The 18,854-nt window shown below is 49.2% G+C and overlaps 1 protein-coding gene across 3 annotated transcripts in view; it reads right to left on the bottom strand.

Annotated features, from left to right (window-relative positions):
• UNC5A (unc-5 netrin receptor A) overlaps positions 1-18,854 on the bottom strand; it is a 90,144-nt gene that overhangs the window by 4,058 nt on the left and 67,232 nt on the right. The window contains exons 1-12 of one of the 3 annotated variants that reach the window (XM_053377201.1): positions 15,059-15,468; positions 12,661-12,882; positions 12,064-12,207; positions 11,700-11,803; positions 11,070-11,250; positions 10,001-10,168; positions 9,088-9,252; positions 6,831-7,019; positions 3,961-4,260; positions 3,308-3,395; positions 1,534-1,702; positions 74-307 (exon numbers count right to left, since the gene is read on the bottom strand). In XM_053377201.1, the coding sequence (XP_053233176.1) occupies positions 74-307; positions 1,534-1,702; positions 3,308-3,395; positions 3,961-4,260; positions 6,831-7,019; positions 9,088-9,252; positions 10,001-10,168; positions 11,070-11,250; positions 11,700-11,803; positions 12,064-12,207; positions 12,661-12,882; positions 15,059-15,083 (1,989 nt within the window). In that variant the 5' untranslated portion in view covers positions 15,084-15,468. Of the gene's footprint in view, positions 1-73; positions 308-1,533; positions 1,703-3,307; positions 3,396-3,960; positions 4,261-6,830; positions 7,020-9,087; positions 9,253-10,000; positions 10,169-11,069; positions 11,251-11,699; positions 11,804-12,063; positions 12,208-12,660; positions 12,883-15,058; positions 15,469-18,854 lie in introns of those variants that run through there. The other 2 variants (XM_053377200.1, XM_053377202.1) reach the window with 2 other exon arrangements.

The following is an 18,854-nucleotide window of genomic DNA, read 5'->3' as shown; positions in this document are numbered from 1 at the left end:
TGTGGGAAAGAGGCTGAAGGTGTGTGTGTTTGGGGCATTTCCAGGGCAGTATTTTGGCCTTGTGGGGTAATACCTTGAGTGCATCACGGGTGTCGCTGAGGCAATACACGCGGACATCATATTCCAGCCCAGTACAGGTAGTGGGTGCGAAAAGGACCAATTTGAGGCGCTTTGAAGCCGCCATGCTGAGCGATTCCCCCACCAAAGCAAAGCGGCCTAGTTGTTCTGTGAAGATGTAGCAAGCCTGGGGTTCCAGCTGGCAGTGGAAGAGTTCCGAGGGCACGGGCTCACCCAGATGCAGCACATCCTGAGGAAACGGGAAAGGCGGTGGAGGGGTGGGCAGAGAGATAAAAACCGCCCTGATCAACAGTTACTGGCACAATGAGCACAGAAGCAGCACAAGGGAGCCAGTGCAGATTATGGCTTATTTTTAGAAGCATTTCTGTACCGTACAAGGTGGTGTACACTGCAAAAGCATCAATTAAAAAAATTAAATTGCATTTTAAAAGAACAAATAATCATTAAGGTGACCGGCTAATCAAAAATTAAGCAGCTGCAAAGGTCTGTTGGCAAACAAACAGGTGTCAGAAGGAGAAGGCTGACTAATACGCTAGAAGTACAGTGCTTGGGTATTTCCTTGAATCCAGAGCAGTTTATGAATTCTGAAAAAAAATTATGCAAGAATGGCTGGCCAACACACAAGGAGAATGAATCTGCATGGGTGGGGTATCAGCAGGAAACAGCTGGTATATAGGACCAAGGATGAAGTACTGAGCTTGAGAGGGTAGGAGGACTGTTGCTCTTTAGGCATATATAGGAACATTTGCACTACATTCAAGCTGGAATCATAGAATGGTAGAGTTGGAAGGAACCACAAGGGCCATCTAGTCCAACCCCCTGCAATGCAGGAATTGTTTGCCCAACATGGGGTTCAAACCCACAACCCTGAGATTGAGAGTCTTATGCTCTACTGACTGAGCTATCTTCAGCTAGTCTGAGGGATCCATCACAGCCTCCACTGTAGAACACAAATCAGAATCAAATGTGCCAGTGCTGGGCAGTAAACAGTCCATCAGATTCTGCTAATGTTGAAAATAGGGCAGTGTATATTCTACAGTTCTGGGGGGAAATGTAAGATTGTAATACTGGAGGCAGAATCCAGCTTTCATATATATATTACAAAGCATGTTTCTATAACATTTGGATGCAAAGATATGCTTGAGAGTATATGGCGAAGCCCTGAGAAAGCTACAGGGATAGCTGAATAAGACTTCCGTTGTTTCCCAAGGATGAGACTTCAGCATCACGCATAGTTCCTCCTCTTTCTCAGAAGTAGCAGAAACAGTATAGAGTTTGCAAAGCAAGCAAAAAAAAAACTATGAACAATATGACTGATTTGCATAATTTAAGCAGGTTTCAGAATTTAGGTTACTTTGGCCCGGAAGGTTGTTTGTTTTGTAAAGCAAAAAGTACAATACAGCCTTGTTTAAAGCCTTTGGGTTGGTTTGTGACTGCCTGAGGCCAAGCACTCACCTCCCATGTGCCCTCACACGACTGCTTCTTGAGGCGGAGACTCCAGGTCTCCGGGTTTGGCTCCACACAGTGGTCCATAGCTAGGATGACAGGTCTGGTGAGCAGCACCCCAGGGGGCCCACAGCTGACAATGGGACTCAGCAGGGTCTGACAGCCAGCCAGGGGCAGCCTCAAAAAAGAGAGAAAACCATGAGTTGGAAAGAGAAGGGGCATACAAAGCCAAGCACAGACGCTTCTGACTATTGCCATGAGCTAGTTTCCCTTGGTTATCATTCCAATGGGCACAGAAAGCAAACAGGATCTGCATTTTCTCCACTGGGTGGTGGAAGCAGAGTGGAGAAATTGGGTGGGGTTATAGTCAGCATGTACTACTGGCAATCCAAGCAGAGAATTGGAGCTGGCAGTCTTCAGTAAGTGCATCGGAAATGGATGCTGACATAAGGGAATGGGGAAGGATCATGGCTCAATAGCACAGTGTCTGTTTGCAGAAAGTCCCAGGTTCAATCCCCGGCATCTCTGGGTAATCCAGGAACTGCTGCCCATCAGTGTAGTCAGTGCTGAGCTAGATGGGACTCTGAGTGCTGAGCTAGATGTGTGAATTGGCATAAGGCTCATGGGAAAAGTGGAAATGCCTCAGTTATGGCAGACAGCTGTTATTGGAGCTATCTGCAAAGCGGGAACTCCAAAAATGTTTCTGAGAATATATGCACGATGAATAAGTTGCATTAGGTATCCTTCTTTGGAAGGGAGCAGGGACAGGGCGGGGGCAGGAATTGTACAAGTGTGCAGCAGTCAAGTTCCTTAGAGGATGACTAGCCAGAGGGTGATGCTCCATTGAGCAGCCTGGCAAGGTCCTTTCTGGCTGGCAGATCTCACCCGCTTAGCTAACATGACTTATCCTTCATGCTCCAGGCCACATTGCTTTAGATGTCCTAATCAAATCTCCCACCTCAATCCTCAACCAGCACCAAAGGGATTCTTGACACTAAATGTGCCATGACAGAAGCATGCTTTCTCCATTTGCTGTTGATGCAGCTGTGAGCAGAGGGATGCGGGCAAGAGTGGGCTGTCAAGGGCCAGCACAAAAACATTAAATCAGAAACATGCTCGGTAGCATTTTAGGATGTAGTTAAGATTGCGACAGAGAAATCTGCCTAGAAATGGCGGGTGATCTCTGTTGATTATATAGTTCAATCTTACGAGCATGACGTGGGAAGCGCTAGACTGGTATTACTAGAGCTTTGATGTAAAATGCTCAGGGTTGGGGTGCTGCTGGCCCTGTAGCCTCTGTACATGTAGAACATGTAGAACATGAGTCCTATTGCCTATTTCCAATCAGTTTTGTTTCCTTCAGGCAAGTGTGTGCCTGGTAAGAGATTGAAATGTTGAATGGGATAATCTGGAGTTGTGGATCTTGAAGGGATAGAATTACACTGAGAATTTTCCAGCAAGAGGAGTAATGTGTATGCCAAGACTTTGTTTTCTTCCTGGATGCTGTAGCTGACCTTCCACAGTGACATTCAATTCATGCTGCTCCCTCCACCTCATGAGTGGAGGCAAATTTCTGCAGCCCATCTGCATGACAAGGTCTACAGGGATGCAGTTGTCCAAGAACTCCGTGTGGATTCTACAGGAACCTGTAGGAGAGCCCTTATGTGCCACAGGTGATGGGGCAGGCATACAGTGGACTGGAGTCAAATTGGTATATGAGAAATTAGGGGTCCCACTGACCACTAACGGGGTAGTTGAAGGATTTCAGGGGTAAGAGGGGTACCTCACATCTTCCTGCTTGTGCAGCGTCAGGTAAATTTCATAGATCTTTCCTCGTGGGATGGCATCAGGTGGGATGAGCAAGCTGACACCTAAAGGACACAGACATTATTGCTCAAGGGGGTGCAATATACAGTGTCCATGGATGGCCCAAGACATTTTTGAACCTTAGGCAGACCCCAAAATGATGTCCCGCTCCCCAACAGAGAAGAAGATGTGAGGGAAGAGCCAGCTCCAGGAACAAGGGGGGAAGATCAATATCAGGATCTGCTGCCCCTGCGAATCCTGACACCAGGGGCAGTCGCCTCGTGGGTGGACTAGCCCTTGTCAGACCTTCCTATGGGTCCAGGCTTGAAAGAAACATTCCGTGTTCTCTTGGGCATGCTGACCCTTGGGCATTAATAAGGGGCTGCTCAGGATCAGGACAATTTCCCCGTAAAGTGGGGAAATGGTATATGCAGTTTATATCTGGAATTTATCCACAAAACGATCACTTATCGTATTCCTATACAGGCTAAACAGGAAGCCTCAGTCTCTTGCATGTGTATGCTTGAATGCTGGTCCAGAAGGGAACTACGAGCATCATAAAGAACCTACACATTTCCCTACCTAGCTCAGCCTCCCAAATCCCCAGCCTTCCTTCTCTGCCCATCTCACCTGTGTTGGGGATCATTAAACGTCCACCCAGGAAGTTGAAGGTTCCATAAGCCATGTTGGCACCACCCCTGGGCAAGGAGCGGAAGAAGCTCTGGGTGGAGAACCGAGAGACAAAGTCCACAGGGTCCGCACTGGGTGAGCTGTGGTGCAGGGTGTGGCGCCCACTGCCCAGGGGGCTCAGCAGGTGCCCATTGCCAATCTGGAACTTGCTGGGTCCATCCTGGCGTGGGCAGAGCGAGCCCTGGTAGGTCATGGTGGTGGTGCTCAGGTCAGGCTGGATAGTAAGCAAGTGGGAGTTATCTGCAAAGGAGAGAGATTTATGTCAATAACCCAACAAACTGAGCCGGTCAAAATACATGTGCTGTTTGAACGTATTGAAAGCTCTTCTCTAGGCAGAATGGAAAAGAGAGTTCATTCTTAGCACAATATACAGACCTATATTGCTTACAGATGCAAATGCAGATATTTTCAGTCACCTCAGGTAGATAGCAGCCTAATCACAAAACATCATCTCATCAGACAATGTTGCACAAAATACATTAACCAGCAGGGGTAACAGACTGCTGCAATGACCCGAGAAACAAAGATCCCTGTTCAAACCATCACTTTTTGTATTAATAAGGTTATGCATTTTATTTCCCAGAGACAGCTTCCTAAAGATGCAGTACAGTCTCCCTTGCAGAGCCCAGGAGTCCGGACTAATTCATACAACCTATCCGGGCAGGATATCCAAATGCAGAATGACTAAGGGAGCTGGCCGCATGACACAGTTGTCGTTTTAACGCCCCACCACTTGTCAGGGTGCAAAGAGGTGAGCCTCAAAGGCCAAAGGTCGCATCATGAGGTGATGAGAAAGTTAAGCGGCTGATGGAATGATGGTAGGATACTTCTTCCACCCACACCTAGATGCTCATAAATGACCCAGTCCACGTGTATGTGAAGCTATTGTTTAAAACAGACCAGCCCTTGCTCTTTGTGCCTCCCTCTCTCCTCCCTGGGCTGCCTTGCAGTAGAAATAAACCAGAGCATTGGCTTAGTCTTACATGCAAATTAACAGTTGTGGTTTGTTTCCCTCCCAGCAAACCACAAACAGTAAGCTAAGAAAAAACATCGGTTACTGCTCATGGTTTGTTTGGAGAAAAACAAAACCACAAGTGCTGGTTTGCATGCAATATGAGGCCAGGGATCTGGTTTCTTTCAGCTCCTAAGCAGCACATGGAAGGAAGGGGGCAAGCAGGAAGAGCAGCACACTCTAGCACTCTGCTCATTCATGATCAGCCATTTTAGACCATGGCTCTGTGTTCAAAATAAACCATGGTCTGTTTTAGGGCCTAAAACCTTTGGGCCATGGCTTTGCCAACCAGGCTAGTGGGTCTTTGTAAACCGGTTCCAAAATGACAGAAATGGATTGGTTAGGATGAAAGATGTGCTTATCCACAAGTGTCATTTTACTATACAACTGCCTATGATGACTTCAAGGCCATTTGATTTTACTGACTTCTTCTACATTACATAATAGGTTCCCTACGTTTTTAACTTCCTGGGGCTGTGACAGTCATTGTGACAGAGATGTGCCAGCAAGCTCTTGCATCTTCCATTCCAGCAACTACTTTTCCTCTAGAAGTTCATGTTTCTTGATTAGTGGGGAACCAACTTTAATTAACTAGTTCAGAAATACTTGAAGAATGCCTGGCAGATGAGCTGGGGGTGGGATGATTAGAAAACCCTTCTTGTACAGGCTCCTGTTCTGACCAGTGCTGGGCTGCCCTTACTGGTTGGCGTCCTGTAGCCCAGTGAGGGCTGGCAGGAAGCATTAAGGCCTTGTAACTGGAAAGGTAATTTAGCAGGTTCTCACAAAATATGCAGATGGCCTGTTTCTAACCCTCTGGTGTTGCATCTTTCTTTGGCAAAGGCAATGCTCAGTGATGTAGAGATGCATGGCTAGAGGTGAGTCTCTGGCTATAATTACGGTATTTTGTAAGAGATTTTTGGTCTGTGGTTTTTCCTACGTAGTCCTCTGCAGATATCCTCTGCTTACGCTGCCTACTGTAGGAAGCCTTCAGGTGTTTAAACAGTTTTAGTCTTCTGTTATCAGAAATTTTCCCATTTGCTCACTTGACTTGAATTGAATCATAGAGTTGGGATGGACCCTGAGGATCATATATAGTCGAACCCCCTGCAATGAAGGAATATGCAGTTGTCTCTTATGGGGACAGAACCTGCAGTCTTGGCGTTATTAGCACCATGCTCTAACCAGCTGAGCTTATTCTGAGCTTATTCCAGGAAGCCATTTTTTAAACAACGAATCTCTTTAAACCACTGTTTTTAGTTGTCACCAGGTTCCATTGTGCTTTTAAGATCTGTGGTTTTTGTTCAACGTAGCACTACAATGAATGTTCTCTCAGTCAAATGATGTGTGTGTGTGTGTGTGTGCAATGAAACATTCTCCCCCACCCTCTATATCTGTTCTGGGGTTTCCCCCAACCCTCTGGAATAAATTTGAGAATATTGCAGATGGAATAGAGGGATGGGAAATCCCCTTGAGCTAGTACGTGTTGAATACTACAATTTTGTATTTATTTTTTGTAGCACTTGTAACAGCAGGAAGGAGAAACAGAGTAGGGGAGGAAACCCGAAGAACACATTAAGAGTTGGCACAGTAGTCACGGGACTCTTAAAGTGGCAGACACCATCCTATTTTGCTACAAGGTAAGACACACTGCAGCTGTATCTTACCTAACCTTTCTGCAGTCGTGGAAGAGACAAACACCGTCTCCACATCGAGACCTGGCAGCTAACCGTGGCTCCAGGAAGGCTGCTTGCACTCAATGCAAAGGACTCCAAAAATCCCCGGGATGCGTGATGCTCACCTGCTTTGGTTGGCTTGATGCTGACCGGCTGGAAGCCAGCAGTGAGAATAGAAGAATCAGCCACGTCAGAATCCAGCCCTTCCTTCTTGCGGCAGTAGACAAGGGTTACCACTAGGAGCAGCAGCACCAGGCAGACAGCGACAGCGATCAAGCCCACATACAGAGCCACATCCTCAGAGCCATTCGTTCCTAAAAGGGGAAGCAGAAGAGAACAGAGAGGTGTGCAATTCTGAGCCAGTTGTTGCCCTGTATAAAATAATGGCATCCCTTTCTGGAGAAGGAGCGCACTGCTCATCTGCATGGTGCGCAATTATCTATGGAAGTCCGCCAATATCTCTAGGGAAGGAAGAGACACTGAATGAAATGTCATTGGCCTTCTTGCAATGAGGGTCATCAAGGAATTGATAACCAAATCCTGTGATCCCTTAAAAAACCCCGCCCCAAACCCCTGCCCTTTCCCTGTCTTTCAGTGCAAAGTCACATTTCCAACCTCCTCCTTTTTGAGCAGAGTATTAAACTCGCAGCCTTCTTCAAGTCCTGGTCTTAAAAATGATGCAAAATCCATATTGGAGAGGAATGGGTGGAAAGCATGAGAGATTCCTTTGGGAATCAGGGTCTGAATTAGGCGGGGTGGTGGTGGCAGCATAAGATTCTCAACCCATTTTTAGATAAATGCAAGGTGACATTCAAAACAAGCAGCGTATTTTATGAGCATCTGTTGTGGTTCCCTTTTATAATAACTACAGCCATGTTACCAGCATGTTATCAAAGAAAAGGGCTGCTCTGGGGAACAGTGGGTGCTGAGGCACAGGCAAAGCTGGGTGAATGGTGAACCCAGGACTGAAACAGAAAAGGGGTCTCATAAGTGTGAGATCATGCCTGGGACACAAGCCCATTTAATTGTTCATAAGAACAATAACCCTGTCTGTCGAACCAGTGTGTTATCAAAAAAATCTTTATGTTCATAGAAATAATAATTCAGAAGGGGATCTGAAATGTGGTTCCGGGAGGACTAGACACAGACTAGACACAAAGGGTGCTTCTGCAGGAAAAGTTTTGTGGCAGAGGTTGGTTTGGGCAGGGTTAGTAAGGCTGCAGCTTGGGTTAAAAGGAGCCCTTCTGCTCCTGTCTCATAATTTCTAAGTAAAGGCAGACAGTCTTTAATTGGGAGAATTGGGATCTTGCTTATGATCTCTGAAGGTTGAGTAAGTAGAAACCTTCAAAGCTCCATGGCCAAAATCCCAGCTGTGCAGAAGAGTGTGAGCGTGTGTTGTCCTTTGTATGAAGCCTCTGTACAGAAGAAGGCAGGTTGGTGGGGGCTGAAGGGGGAAGGGGGAAAGAAAGAATGCAGGCCTGGTGTGGGTGTGTGAGAGAGAACAAACAAGGCTTCTGTGTTAACAGAAGCAAGCATTAGTCTGGTTTATGAGGCAACATATGTACAGGGAATTGTATGTAAGGGAGGAAGAATGAACCAGCTGTGTGTGTGTGTGTGTGTGTGTGTTTTGAACCAGCACTTTGCCCTGCTGTCCCTCTGAATCCCTCACGCACCTCCTCCCCACCCCCACTGCCAGCTGGGTCAAACCGTCAGCCTGAGTCCCCCTGGGGAGGGCAGGGGGCCATTGCTTCATTTCAGCTGTGAGAATGGTTAATTTGATGTAAAAGGAAGAGAAAACCCCTAGGAGGCCTAACAAGCTAGGATAGTTAATGAGCCAGGATGGGGCCTGTCACTCACTCTTCCACCCTGGCAGGGCCAGCGCAGAGCTCTCCTGCCTTGGGGTGGGGGTGGCACACAGCCTGCTTGCTGGGCCAGTGCGCACCAGTTGTGATCTTTCAGGAGAGAGCTCTGGGGCCTCCTCATTAAGGGATGGAGCCTGTGGCGGGACGCATGGGCCAGGGGGTGCCGCTGACCAGGTGGGTTTCTGCCTTCTAGCCTGTGGCTATGAGGCAACGCTAAACCAGGCAGCAGAGATTCCATCTGTGCTGGGCAGACGGCTGCTAGTTCCTACGTGGACAGATAGGCAGACCAGAACTGACAGGCCTCAATGCCCTTACATCTCAATCAGCCTGCAACGGAAGGTCGCTCAAAAGAAGCTACGCAACAGGAGGCAGCACCAGTTGCCTATGTGCACGGGCACCCCGGAGAGGCACGCCTGTGCCAGAAGATGCTCGTCAAATTCATGCCACCACCTGCACCTCTCCCCTCCATCTCCACCCACAGCATGAGTCTTATATTTCCCCAAAAGCAGCAGGAACTCACCATGAGTGCACAACTCGCTGGTGCAGTTGCGGGTCTCCAGTTCAGGCCCCTGGCACTCGTCCCCACCATTCCGGGGCGCCGGATCCGAGCATTCACGGCTTCGCCAGTGTGTACAGTCTGCACCGCACACTGACCACATGCTCCAGGTTGACCAACCGCCAGGCACTGCCAGACAGGAGGAGGCAGTACAGAGGCTTAGGGACCAAAATCCCAAATCTCAAACGGTTTCTCATCCTCAGCATAAATTCTACCTCCCCACCCCGCCAAGCCCAAGCAGATATCTCACTAGCCGGATGCTTGCAGCAGCTTGGTGGGTCGAGAGGACACTGTTGGGCGATGTCAGCTACAGAGAGGAGGGACCGGGCTGAAGTAGCTCAGGGCTGACCCATTGCTGGCCACCACAGAAGACACTCCTAATGGGGCAAGGGGGGCCCTCCCATATTTGTAACATGCCTTGGAAGGGGCTCAGAGATGGGAAGGGACAAACACAGACACATGGATGGGTTGGGGAAGACAGGTAGAGCAAAGAGGGGAAGGCGAGGCAAAGGCCAGCTGCTCTCTTGGGACCAGTAGCTCAAACAGAGCTGAAGGCACTGAAAAAACAAGTCCCAGGAACATGCAGCACCATTCTGGGCTCGAGGTCGCTTTGGGGAAAGGGGCAACCAAACAGTGATGGGATAGTGCATAGGCAAAGCTGTGTGAGCAGCGAACTCTGGGCTGAAACAGAAAAAGGGGGGCTTGGAGTGGACTGAGAGTGGGAGACGTGTGTGGCTCAGCCTGCTCTGGGCTTCCTATGTGTTAGATTTCGAGTCTTTTCCCGCTGCTGTGGGTGGTGGGGCGGGGGCCAAGGGTGCGAGTGAGCACAGCAAAAGAGAGCCGCCGGAGCAGGTGCGCAGCAGTGGCAGGGCAGTACCTGGGCACAGGGTGGCGCAAGAACTTTTCTGCACATTCTGGCCCTCACAGAAGGCCCCCCCGTTGAGTGGTGCTGGGTTGGTGCAGCTCCGGCTCCGCTTCTGCCAGCCCCGTCCACAGCTGGTGCTGCAGGCTGACCAGTCCGTCCACGTCGACCAGCCGCCATTCACTGGGGGGAAGGGACAGCATCAGCTAGAGCTCCCAAGACGGTGCACCCTGGGAGGGCCAGTCGTTGGCAGCAGGGAGGGAGGTGGGGCTCTCTCCCTGGGCCCAGAGAAGGAGCCGAGCGCTTCCAGGGTTCTCCTGGGGCAAAACGGCCGGCTCTGGGGTGCCAGCTTCCCTCTTGCTTTTGGTATGTGTGTACAGCTTGGGGAGAATACACAGGAAAACATGGGGGGATGCAGGAGGAGTCACAAGCAGAGGGGCGGACACTTGGAGGAGGGGGTGGGGTGGGGGGTCATGCCGCTTTCTCCTGTGAGATTCTGCAGGAGCATCGCTTTCTCGACGTCGCGTTGACACAGCCTGGCTCCCCCGCCCACCCCCTCTCTCCCTCCAGGATGGATATTTCCCCCATTTTGAGGTGCATGTACTTAGCAAAGTCCCCTCTTCATCACACCCCAAAACAGTTGGGCCAGCCCAAGAAACAGTGCTGCCCAAAGGGAAGGACAAGCTGACATCCACACAATTCTTCCCGTTTCCTTTTACGAAAGCTGGCTGGCTCCGGCAGTTCAAATCTTCCTTCAGTGCTGGCAGTGGGATAGCATCCCCCACCCCATCTGAGGGCAGCAAGTGATCTTAGAGGCACACCCAGCTTTGTTCCCTAACATGAGGCTGCCACTCCTCCCCTCTGCACCAGCATCTGCTGCCTGAGACGACTCCCTCACTCTGCCTAATGGTAGAGCCGGCCCTGTCACTGCTCCATCTTCCCCTCTGAGCTACAGCCAAGCCTCCAAAGAAACCAGATTCCTGCCCTTGCCCCCAACCCTGAAGACTTATGGAGAGACCTGCTATTCACCCATTGGTCCCCTTTTCTTGGGGACCACCCATCCCATCGCCTGGTGGGGCCCTACCATAGACAGTGACAGCAGCAGGGGAGCTGCGGCGACGGGCCACAATGTTTTTGGCCACGCAGGTATAGTTGCCCGTGTCCGCCAGGCGGGCCTGTTTCACCACCAGGCTGTGCTCCAGCGTGATGTAGAAGTTGGGGTCCAGTGCTGGGTCCACGAGGTCTTCGTTATGCAGCCACTCGACCTTGGGGAGACACAAGCCACACATAGGGCAGGAGGATTGGGTCAGGCCGCGTAGCCTTTAAGGACACTGCGACTGCAACTTGTCTCAGAAGAAAACACATTCTGGCACTGACCTAGTGAGGGACAGAGATTGACAGGCCACTCAGCACCAGGGCAGCCCAGGGAGGCTCCGAAATGTGCGTTAATGAGCTCTGCAGAGAGACAGGCCGGCGTCAATCAAGTGGCTGCAATGAGGGTGAGGGCGAATGGGCTACCACGAACCCAACCTAGATCGTCTGCAGGAACTGCAGGGTGGCAAAGCCAACGCTGGTGAGATGCGGGTTCCAATGTCGGGTGGTCCCCATGAAGTGGTTTGGTTTGGTTTTGTGCTACTGGTGGGCTTCCTCAACCATTCTCCCCAATGGCCCCCTCAGTTCTGCCCAGGATTAAGCATGCAGGGCCTGTACTCACTTCAGCTGGTGGGATCCCCTCTGGAGGGCGGCAAGGCAGCACAATTCCCTGCTCAATTGAGACCTCTTTGGCCAGGGGCTCCTGCTCGAAATTCTTTCGCAGATCTAGAAAGAAGAGAGGCTTAGAGCGGTGTCAAGATGACATCGAAGACCCCCCAGGTCATACTAGGCCACAGCCTTGTCTGCTGCCTGCCAACCTGAGCAGCCAATTGATCGTAGTCGATTCAGACATGAAAGAACAGGCTCTGATTTTCAGCTGTAGGTGGGGGGAATGACAATGAGGCTCTAGGAGAGGGATGATGGGTGGTTTGAAGTCCTAGAGGGGTCCCCTGAGCAGACAGGATGGTAAGCAGGGCGCCACTCACAAGCAATGCGCACGTAGGCCTTTTGACTCTTGGTGGTGCCAGACGTGCTCCAGGCGACACACTGGCACCAGTACTCTTCCAAACCAAAGATCTTCTCCACCTGTTGCCGCGAGATGTCGATCCGCACTTCCATGAGGGGCAGGCCTGCCAAAACACCAGGGGGCAAAGAGGCAAGGGTGGAAAGCAGGGAAGGGGGGAGAGATCAGTGGGTGGAGGAGCTCTACATGAATGGGTGTCACAATCCTGTGGAAGTGCAGTAAGTGTGCAGAACACTGCTGTGTTCAGTTTCCAGAGAACCTCAAGTATCATGAGAAAAGTGGGGGGGGGGGAGGAGACCCAAACATGTCTCTGGCTCTCATTCTTGCAAATATATGCTCAGAAGCATGTGAGAAATCTTTTTAAAAAACTTTTAAAAGTAATAGTGAAATCTCAGGAAACCACAGCAGCCAAAGAAGCACAAAAGCCATGCTAACAGTATAAATATGAGGCCTCCTAACTCCAGGTCAGCAGTGGGACAGGAGCTGAGTGTCGGCCCTGCAGCTATCAAAACAAGATTCCTCTGCTGCCCTTTGATGCCCCACCCCTTCCAGCACTCACCCGTGGTTTTGTTCATGCTGCGCTGTATGATGTGGTCGCCCTGGTGCACCCACTCGCCATTGCACTTGAAGTAGATCTGGGTGGCAGGCGTGGCCTTGCAGGCCAGTGTCACCGGTTTGTTCTTGACAATGTAAACATCCTCCGGTTCCAGCAGGAAGTGAGGGAGCAGGTCGGAGGAAGAGCCAGGCACAGGGATGGGCACTGTGGCACTCTGCTGGGCACCTGGGCAGAGAGGAGAGGGGCTAGAAACTGGCACACTAGCAACCACAACATTCACAGAGGCCATGAAGAGTCAGGTTTCCACCATGGGCCTTGCGTAGGTGGATTTCATTCCAAACCTCAAGGTTAAATCAGTACATGCAAAACGCCTTTGCTCTGCTGGCCACCAAACCCCGCAGTCCTCTAAGATCAAACTTCTTCAGTTAAAGGGCAAGGCTTCAACTCTCCTTCACTGTAATCAGAGCAGCAGCAGCTCTTTGGGGATCTTGGCTAATTACACAGTTAATTGGTCTGTAACATTAATGAAAGCAACTGCAGCAAGAGCTCTCAGCCATGCTGCTGTCCCCACAGCCAACTCAGATGGCCATGTTCTCAGTCCTGCTGCATCCAACCAAACACCACTGGGGGTAAGGGCCAACAGAAAGCCCCCCCTAGGTACTTCCTCTTTATTAAGTATGCAAGTGTCAAAAACTCACCATCATTTGACATTTACCAGTAACTCTTTTAAGATTTTAGGAGGCTGGTGAGAGATGTCAGAAAACACTTTCAGAGGAGTAAGTTAAGAGCATTACAATGCCACACGATACATCATCCCACGCTTGTGTATTAACAGGGATAATCAGAGGCGATAGTTCTAGATACTGCCTTCAACAGGAATGCACACTTACAGATGGTGTGGTAAGCTGCCTTATACTGAGTCTGACCACTGGGTCATCTAGTTAAAAACTGCTTACACTCTCCCAGCCCTAGGTAGAGATGCCCGCGACTGAACCCACGGCCTTCTGCATGCGAAGCAGATGCTCATTGATTGTGTGTAGGTTTGTTTTACCTCCTGACTGTTCACAATATGGAATAACTTTTGGTTATGCCTGATGCTACTAACAATTGTGATACTTGCCTGTATGTTTCAAAGCAAAATACTGGCAATGCCCTTTGGCTTTAACCTACAATCACCCCCCCCCCAATATCACTGCTTTGTTAATACTGTTCCTGGATGAACTTGGGGTTCCTTCTTCAAACTTAAGTCTAAAAATACCCTTTTAGTTTCTTACTGGGACAAGCGGGCAGCCTGTGATGTATGGATAGGAACAGTGCTCAGGTTTAAATTCCCTCCTTTGTGCCTTAAATTCAGCTTCCTACACCTGAGGAACAGGAAGCCCCATCTGATGATCGGCTCAGATAAAACCAGCTATTAGATGTAACTCACATTGCTCCAGATATGGAGAGCTAGAACCCTCCGCCTTCTGTCTCACTAGAGTCAACCCACATATCCTCCAATATGTGTTAGGTAAAAATCTTTGCAATGTTTGCACTGCTTCCCATTTGTCACTGGCCTGTGTTGAGCTGGGATAGCACAAATGAAGTTAAAGCGATGCGATTTTGCAGTAAAATAGCACATTGCTGGCTGTCCTGGGAATGGGGTGGGCTAGATGCTGATAACACTTTTTAAAAAAAAGAATACATAAATGCTAACATAGAGATTACAATCCACTTCAGTGTGGGGGTCAGCACACAGTTTGACTGACACTTAAGGATTCTGGAATCTTTCACTTCAAAATGTCAATTGCCCTATCATCTAAAACGTATATGCAAATGCTTAAAGCACCACATTTTCTTCTGCTTCACCCACGTGCCTGGATGCTACAATTCCAGAATTTCTGAAGCACAAGTGTATGCTGAGGACGGTTCCAGACTCATTCACAAAACAAGAAAGCCAGTTGTGCTCACCAGCCGAACACATACATGGGGAGAATGTGCTGGCAACTAGCAGACACAACGAGGAAATGCCAATAGCAATAGGTACACTTGCCTGTGATATATACAACCAACCTACTCCCCGCCCAACCTGTCCCACTTCATCCGCCACTGTGCCCTCATCCCTGGACCCTAATGCGAGGCCCTGGTTCTTCTCCCTGTCCTTCCTATTTGCCGAGACGTGTGTCACGGTGTCCCCCCCCAACCTCCCCCCATGACAGGCGTCCACAGCTGGGGCTGTTGACAGCAGGCTCTCCCCCCTCCCGCCCTCGTCCCCGCCGCCGCCGCCTCCACCGGGGCTAATCCATCACGGCCGGAAATGCCGCACGGCGCGCGCCCAGTGAACCTGCGCCGATCCCTCATGTCTGCATTTAACTGCTAATGAAAAAGAAATGTAGTGTGACCAATAAGGGACATAGCTCACTTCTCCGGGGGCCTCGTCTCGTCATGCCACGCTGAGCTGATCCCGCTCCCTCCCCTCCGCCTCCCAGCCGCGCTTTCGCCGGGCCTCCAGGCGCCTCTCTCCGCAAGGGCAGCGCCACCGCAGGCAACCCCGAGGCCTCCAGCTCCGGCCCCGCGGCCCGTGCGGGGAGGCCGGCCAAGGCCTGCTCGTCGAGGCAAACCGGCCGCGGCGAAAGGGAGGCCCCGCGCTGCTCCTTTGGCGGGAGCAGGATTGTGGCGAGCCTGAGCAAAATACGCGGGGACTTCGCGTGGCCGCTTCTCTAGCCGCAACACGCGCGCCCCTTTCGGACAGGCCTCCTTCCTCGCAGCTGGCCTCCTTTCTCGCCTGCCCCGCCGCTCCCTTCTGCATCCTATTTCAACAGCCCCCTCGGAAGCTCTGCCATTGTTGCTGCTGCTGCTGCTCCCTTTCTCAGCAGGAAGGGCCGGTTTAGCGCAGCGCAGGCTCCCGCACCTCTCAGGTTTGCGCGCAACAAGAGCGGATTTTCACTCCTGCAGCACTACAATAGTGAGATAAGCTGCAGCCGCCCAAGTGCCGTCTTGTACACCACCACTGCAGACGGGCACAGGAGTGCCCTGTCCTCCTCGGCACTTGACTGCTCCCCTTACTCATCTTTCCGCCCCACCCGTTGCTGTACATTTAAAGCACACCCAGTGCACATTTACAGCACATGACTTCCCCCCAAAAAGCCTAAGGACGGTAGTTTCCCTCCTCACCGAGCTACCGTTCTAAGCAACCTTAACAAACTACGATTCCCCATAGTCTTTACTTGGACTTTGTGATTTTAACCCACGTGCAACTGGTCACCTTCTACTTTTCTTTTTTATAGTTTTGTCTTTCATCTTTTAATTTCTGTCTGTTGTTATAACTGTTCTCTCTTGTTTTATATATATTATAAAATGAAATAATTATTTTAAAACTTTGCAAACAAACTGTGGTTCCCAGGATTCTCATGGGGGACTTGTGTTCTTTAAATGCTCATTGAATATATGTTGTGGATCCACCCTTAGATTCACTCTCTCCCCACTTGCTTCTCTACTGCATGGCCCCAGGCCAGTCTGCTGCTTTCCTCCTCCCCTGGTCCAACTCAGGCCTTAAGGATCTGCAGCGGCATGATCAACATCTACCACCACCACTACCTCCTAAGCTTCCTAGTGTCTCTATGCTAGAGATTTATTTCTAATATGTAGGTAGTTCCCACGCTTTAATTGACCTACCCTTTGCTACCTATCATCCACACACCACATGGGATAGGAACAGTGCTCCCACACTGCTCTTTTCCCAGGCATGTGATGTGCCAGTTCCTGCGCCATAATTATTTCAAATCGGAGTGAGCTGTTGGTTGTGGGGTGGGGTAGGTGAAATGTTATAACGTTGCTTTATCTTTGTTGTTCTAAAATTCTGCAAGCTTTAGAATTGTTGTGAGTCACCTAAAGACCATTTGGCATTAGTCAACTAGCAAACAAAATAATAAAGCAATAATATTCCCAATTCTGCACTCATACACCTGATCACCATATGTTACCGTATTTTTTGCACCATAACACTCACTTTTTTCCTCCTAAAAAGTAAGGGGAAATGTCTGTGCGTGTTATGGAGGGAATGCCTATGGATGGCATGCCTACGGATTTTCCTCCTCTAAAAACTACGTGCGTGTTATGGTCAGGTGCGTGTTATAGAGCGAAAAATACGGTACTTTTGTATGTTTTGTATGTATGAGAGTAGTAATTCCAAGAGAGGATCATCTTTTCAGAATCAGTCCCCCTTAAAGGGGGGGATGGGACCGCTAGAAATCTGACCAAGGTCTTTCTGCTATCACATCTTCTTTGACCTTTAGACCAGAGAGGCCCAGGTCCAAATCCCTATGTAGACACTAAGCTTACTGGCTGACCTGGACAAGTTTTTATCTCTCGGCCTAACCTACCTCACAGGGTTGTTGTGAGAACCTGCGTATGGCACCCTGAATTCCTGGTTTAAAAGGGTGGAATAAATCCATAATAAGCAAAACTAACAAGAATCTTTTTGGTCATTATGCATCCAAGAACCTTGTGAGGTAGTCATTTTTTAAAATTTCCATTGGACAGATCATAAACTGAGGGAAGCTTGCTTATGACTGAAGAGAGAGAGAGAGAGAATCTGCAGCTGAGAGGGACCCTAACACACCTCAGGCCTCTCAGTCCAATACACTATCTAGTTCTGCAAGCTTAAATCAATATGATCAATTGATCAATAAACAAAAGCTTTAATTGAAGATTAACATTAATTGGTGGGGCTGAGAGATGCAGCCTCCTTTCCTATTGACATGGAAGCAGGGATCTTTCTGCCCCCCCGCCAAGCAGAAGAGAGGGAGGTGAAAAGGGAGTAGTAGAACAGGAATGATGCTGGCTCAATTGCTGCACCCCCTCTTGGGGTGTGGATAGTTTCACAGTCTTCATCTCTGAATGAAAACCTGCAAAGTGCACATGCACTACACAGCCACATCAGCATACTAACTCCTTTCTCCCTGCAGCAAAGCTGATTAAAAAGAACCTTCAATATGTTTTTTTCTGAAGGACCAACCTCCTTCCATATGGTTCTCCCTGCATGCTCTGGTCATCACCTGACACACTGCTCCAGATTCATTGACTCTGTGAAGCAAACAGCTTAGCTGCCGCACATGGGGCTTTTTCTTCAGTGACACTCACCCTGTAGAACGCCCTGCCAGCTGAGATCAGTCAGGCCCTGGCACTCTTATTTGTTTGTTTTTTTGCAATTATTTACTACCTCTCTGCCAAGGCCCCCAAGGTGCTATAATAATGTTTTCAGCAGTTGGTGAAACTTGGATCTTCATAAATACTATGCGATTTAATTGATATTGCTACTTGCAGTTTGACTGCTGTTCCCAGAATATTTTTTTTATTCTACGTTATTCATCGGTCACATAATGACAGTCATTATTTTTGGCTCATTATATTAACACGGGGTTTATTATTCTTGCTGTTTTGAACGAGGGTGTGTATGATATTTGTTTGCTTGATTTCATTAGCTGACTTGATTTCCTATGGTGGGGTATAAGTTTTATAAATAAATTCTTCCAGTCCGTATCCAAAACTAGCGTTTCAGGGTAAAACCTCCATAGCTATGCCTTTCCACCTAGTGCAGGCATGTCCATTTCAGGGGCCTAATTTGGCCCGCCGGTCGATTTAATCTGGCCCCTGTGGCAGTATATGTCTTGGGGTAAAATCCAAAAAAACTCAACAACTTTGGGGTTAAATCTAAAAAAAAGCTCAACAATTTCAGTCGGCCCTCACGCATGTTCACTTCATCAAATCTGCCCTCTTTGAAAAAAGTTTGGGCACCCCTGACCTAGTGCTAATAGTACAGTGGTACCTTGGTTTTCAAATGGTTTAGTTGTCGAAAAAATTGGCTCCCAAACACCGCAAACTTGGAAGTAAGTGTTTCGGTTTGTGAACACTTTTCGGAAACTGAACGTCTGTCGTGGCTTCTGCTTGAGTGTAGGAAGCTGCTGCAGCCAATCAGAAGCCGTGCCTCGGTTTTCAAACAGTTTCAGGAGTCAAACGGACTCCCAGAACAGATTAAGTGTGAGTACCAAGGTACCACTGTAATCACAAAAAATGGTAGTGATCAGCTAATATCAGTGCCAATGCATTCCTAAAATTTGGGTCTTTAGCATGGATGAGACTTGAATTCCCCCTCCAAAGCCACGTTGGCTGTAGGTTGTTGCTGTCATAGGGATTATTACTTGGCAGACAAGCCAAAC

Source organism: Podarcis raffonei, chromosome 2 (genome assembly GCF_027172205.1).
Source record: "Podarcis raffonei isolate rPodRaf1 chromosome 2, rPodRaf1.pri, whole genome shotgun sequence".
NCBI lineage: Eukaryota > Metazoa > Chordata > Lepidosauria > Squamata > Lacertidae > Podarcis > Podarcis raffonei.
The sequence above is the reverse complement of the archived record's forward strand: the minus strand, read 5'-3'. Positions and strand labels throughout refer to the sequence as shown.